This window comes from Montipora foliosa, chromosome 3, assembly GCF_036669935.1.
Source record: "Montipora foliosa isolate CH-2021 chromosome 3, ASM3666993v2, whole genome shotgun sequence".
Classification (NCBI taxonomy): domain Eukaryota; kingdom Metazoa; phylum Cnidaria; class Anthozoa; order Scleractinia; family Acroporidae; genus Montipora; species Montipora foliosa.
The window spans coordinates 68,735,991-68,740,990 of record NC_090871.1 but is presented as its reverse complement, the minus strand read 5'-3'; the positions used below and the strand labels follow the sequence as shown (position 1 = coordinate 68,740,990).

General features: G+C 40.8%; 2 protein-coding genes across 2 annotated transcripts in view; one reads left to right on the top strand and one right to left on the bottom strand.

Annotated features, from left to right (window-relative positions):
- The window catches only part of LOC137998110 (uncharacterized), a 216,787-nt gene that overhangs the window by 129,434 nt on the left and 82,353 nt on the right, over nt 1-5,000 (top strand). The window lies entirely within an intron of this gene.
- Nucleotides 1-5,000, bottom strand: part of LOC137996278 (uncharacterized) — a 16,468-nt gene that overhangs the window by 1,870 nt on the left and 9,598 nt on the right. The window contains exons 3-6 of the mRNA XM_068841690.1: nt 3,758-5,000; nt 2,822-2,965; nt 783-919; nt 76-238 (exon numbers count right to left, since the gene is read on the bottom strand). The exon at nt 3,758-5,000 is cut by the window's right edge and continues 139 nt beyond it. Coding sequence (XP_068697791.1) covers nt 76-238; nt 783-919; nt 2,822-2,965; nt 3,758-5,000 — 1,687 coding nt within the window. The remainder of the gene's footprint in view (nt 1-75; nt 239-782; nt 920-2,821; nt 2,966-3,757) is intronic.

The window sequence follows — 5,000 nt, the reverse complement described above, 5'->3', positions numbered from 1 at the left end:
ATAATTGTGACATGTCAGGATATGCAAAAAAAAGTAAGAGCGATTAGGAAATAAAACGAAGAAAGAGTATAATACCTTGAAGACTGTTCAGAACAACATACGGGTACCACAGAAATGACAAGGCTTGAACGTTGGCAGCGATTCCAAGAATCCATGTCACTCCCATGACTGACGCCATTTTGACGCAAATCCAGACTACGCCGGTGCTATGCCGCTGATTGGTTACCTTCTGCGTTCTCTGGAAAATAAAAGTTATTTATTGATAATGTTGGGATGGCCCAAAGCAAGGAAGACGTAACCGTTACACAAAGTGTGTTCCTTCTGCATGCGAAACTGTGTCTGATTTAAGAGACATTTGTCAATGGTGCGGTTGTACTACCTTCTCGTAAAAGCTAGTCCTTGCTCTCTTGCAGTAAGGAACATAGACTTCCGGTCGGTATAGCAGCAGTTCATTTAAAATTCACTGAGGAGCCGCATTTCGAAAATCAGTTGGCTACTCAGCAGTCAAACAATTAATTGATTCGTGATGATTTGCGTGAGACTAAGGGTTTCCGTCTTACAATTGTCAATGAGGTACTCAGCAGTCCATCTGTCAGTTTCAGCCTTGCAGTACAAGACCCGTCGATGTGTGGTTAGGCAGCGATCATCCTTTAGTCGAGGAGACGATGTTCACTCACTTGGCGAGTGTGGCGGACTGCCATCCTCAATCACTCAGACAGTAACTATTTTATTTATTCAGTACATAAAATCTGATAAACGCACATCTAATAGCTTAGTCTTACCTTCCTTGTCTTTACAATGTGCAAGACGGTATGCACCAATGCAAATGCATTGAAGAGCATTATCAATGCAACTGGCGCAACAAAGAAACAAAGAACTGCTTCGGGCTTCGATATGAAACAGTAAGCCTCTCCCTCTCCTGTCAATCAAAGGATGAAATTAAAATAATAAAGCATCAGGGGCACCCAGTTATCGTCTTCGGTTAAATATCTGTTTGGTAGAGCCAAACTGATCTAAGAATTTCTGTTCTACATTGCCAAACAGCAATATATTTCTTTACTAAAACGTCACCTGGAACATTCGTAACCAGCGAATTAAAAGCAGTCCCTTATGTTTTCGGAGGGGATTCATATTTTTGCAATTTTGGGCACTTAAAAAGGTCACCTAACAGTTTAATTTGGGATGAGCAAATCGGGTTCGCTGGGAAGTTCTTAGAAGGCCACGTTCAGCTAGCAATTTCTGAAATGAAGCTATCAACAGTATATTATTCCCTAAAATTTTCGGACACTTCAGTTTTCAGCTGAGATTTCCGAACAGATCAAATTCTTCTAGGAGATAAGAAAACAGCTCTGACAATCTTAGTTTATAAATTACAAAGAGCCTAGAAATTTTTCTCAAAGGCTTTTTAAATTTGCTCTTTTGGTGCCCTTGGAATTATCATCGCAGTTGCGATCAAAGTCGGCAGTTGAAAGGAAGCAGGGGGAAAAAAGCCGTTTATTCTTGGTTTTTTTGAGCGATAGAAAACGTAAGTAAGTAAAGCCTTTATTTTGACTGGATGGTTACTAGAACGTGAAACTTGCAATTATGGGGTCGTGTTAAAAAAAATACAGAGTAGAGAAAGACATTAAATCGAATAATGTACAATATAAACCATTACTGTATCAAAATAAATTAAATTTAAAATAGAATTAAATAGATAACTTCCGAAAGGTGAATAATTTGAAAGTGCCTGTTTTCGCCACGTATTTTGAAAACTTCTTAGCATTGCCCCTATTGGAAGGGTCGGTATTCCATTTGCTTCAAGTTGTTGCAAACTGTCCAGCCTATTAAGTATCTCTGTTGTCGGTAACTTAAATTAGACAATTTTTTTTTCACGCAGCTTAATAATAATAATAATAATGATGATGATGATGATGATAATAATAATAATAGTAATTGTAACTTTATTTAAGTGTCAATGGATTTAGCACAAGAGCTTTAACTGGAGACACAAACAAAAGTTAAATCAAATCTTGGGTAATGTGAAGATGGGAAAACCGGAGTCAGACCCGGAGAAAAACCTCTCGGAGCAGAGAAAAGAACCAACTAACACAACCCAAATCAGTATGACGCCGAGTCTGGGAATCGAACTCGGGCCACATTGATGGGAGGCGCTTGCTTTCCCCACTGCGCCACTCCTGCTGTTAAGAATCTCACCTGGTCGGAGGCAAACAGGTTGGCTGCAGCCTTAACGTACAGTTTTGTACGCCATGTGAACAACGTGAGTGTTAGCCCTACTAATGGAAATGGGCCCACACAAGGACAGAGAAAAACTCTGAAAAACTCTCCAAGACCTTCGGGTTAGATCACCGCTGATCTACAGACTGAGCTACAGGGTCAGACGGGAGCAGGCAGTGGGAACTGAAGATATTAAAGTCACGGCAATGAACATGTACAAGTACAAGGAAGGGTTACGTTTTTACAAACGTTGGCCGTATCACTTATATTTCACTGATTAGAAATAGCACTTCACATTACATTCTAATCAGTTAAGTCTGTTGAAATATACGTACTACACGGCCAACGTTTGTAAAACACGTAACCCTTCCTTGTATTTACAAGTGCAGTCGAGACGTTGAACCAGGGAACCCAGGATGAAATATTCGACGACTGGTCTAGAACGAGGCTTGGACCCGGGATCTCCGGATCTCAAGGCAAGTACCCTAACCCCTGGACCGCACTGTATCCAAGTAGTTAGCAGGAGCGAGTAAAAGGCTATACAAAATGAACTGCACTGCCGTCACACAGTCCTTTTAAATTCATATTGAGACAGCAGACTTACCATATCCAATGAGTCCTTTGCTGAGAATTTGGTCAATGATCACAAAGATGGACACGGCAATAGCGGGAACTCCCCATCCGAACAAACAGTATCTCACTAAGCGTTTATTCTGGTGTCCTTGACGATTCGATCCACGTCCGCCGTCTAGGTTCCAGAAAAAAATCGATTTATAATAATAATAGTAATAATAATAATAATAATAATAATAATAATAATAATAATAATAATAATAATAATAATAATAATAATAATGAAAACAATACTCTGTTCCGATTGGCTAAGAGCAGTGCAGTTCATGTGTAACACCAGTGCAAGAAAGTGCAATACCAGTGCAAATTACACATCGAAATTCTGGATTATAATTGTTGACTAAACAATAGGGTTTGGTTCAGCACAAATCAAATCTTTTGTTTTCAAATCAAGCGCGCGGCCTGGACGGCGCAATTTATGGCGCAATTTTTCCCTGAATGCGTGATACGCGTGTCTTTCTTCTGCTTAACCGTCTTGACTTTTTTCAAGGTTCTTTGGCCGAGCACGAGTGCTCTACTTATTAACTAACTTAACCGTGTTTCACGCTCCTTTTCGGCCTATGTCCAGAATGCATGTAATAAGATTTGACAAGCGTCACGAAGTGTCCAGTTGCTCTCCTCCCAAACTTTAACATTGTTCGCGTGCGGGAATACATAACAATAAACGTCACAAAATGCCTCTCAAACTCCAGTCCTCAGAGTTAAAGGTAAACAGCTACATTTGCCCCAAACAAAAAATAGGAAATAGGAAGCAAATGCTTAAACTTAAAGGGACACTTCGTGTTGGATGCATCTAATTACGTGCATTCAGTGCTGGACATATAAGTGTTTTTGGCGGAATCTTCTTTGAGAGCACCCCTTCCCCCTTCCCCCTTCCCCCAAAGTAGACGTACTCTTATAAGCTTACCCGAGGACGTAAAGGTCTTGTGTACATCATACGCCATAGCATTCATCCAGGTGAAAGAACATAAGACAAAGTAATGAAGAAGAATGGCAATGACCTGGCATTGCTCATGACTGGAAGTCTTCATTGCTGCGAGAAAGACGCCTTGATATAGCAGCAAAGATAGCGACAAGTTGATGATTATCCTTCCAGGCAAGTTGCGCAGTTCAGAAAATAGAGTGTAAGTTGCTAACAGGAGAAGGAGGGAAGCCAATGACGTAATGCAGCCAGAAAAAGTCATAATTTGGAGAGATATTGGCGTTGTTTTAGTGAGGTAGCCTGCGCTTGGCTGTTCGGAAAACACTGTCGCATTTCTTGAAAAGTTGACGCAAAGTAGCAAAATTTTCCCGCGAATTGTGTACCTCGTTTTCCCGTACATCTTGTTGTGAGGTTTAATGTAAACAGTACCATTAGGTCGTTGTTTATAATCGCTTTGGTTGAAAGCTACGAAAGTGCAGTTCAAATTCAACAGCAATCTTGTTTCGTTTGATATGAAATCAGCGGGTACTGTTTTTTCACTCTGGGAAATGGGCGTGTCAGTTTGTGGTGGGTGTAAACTGACGGTGCTTTTACATTTTCCAACGTATGGGTCGTACAATTCGTTAGCAGCACAGTGCGAAACGTGGTTTATATTTCGCTCGAAATGCATTTTTCTGTCTGTGACTGTAACCCTGTTCTCGAAGGAGGAAGTAAAATCAAACAGGATAGTCAGGGGCGGTACAGGGACGGAACATGTCGAACATCCATAGGAACAATCAGTTTTCAAAGAGCTTGGCTTAAATCCGTTACACAATGCGCATTGCAGATTTCGAAATCTTGTTTTCTTGTTTCTGATTAAACAAACAGGAAAAGCATATCCCAGGCACTGTGATTGGCAATACGATCCATTTTTCTCCCGACCAATCCCGGAACAGTCTTGAAAACGAGGGATGCATTGCTTCAAGTATTGCCCCGGCATTTGTCTCATTTTTACTGAACAGTTGGCATGCGCGAAGCGCATAAAATCACTAAGATTGAACGCCGCTGTGTTAAACCATTCACTACAATCCGCCTCGAGTTTCCCGTAGGTTGTATTCACTGCGCCATTACACCTTGCACAAAAAACATTTCTGTAAGTAATGCGCTTGTCGCGATCAGACACGGGCCAGTCATTAGACAGATCACTTTGATCTTCATTCTGACATTTAGTGCGCACAATATCATCTTT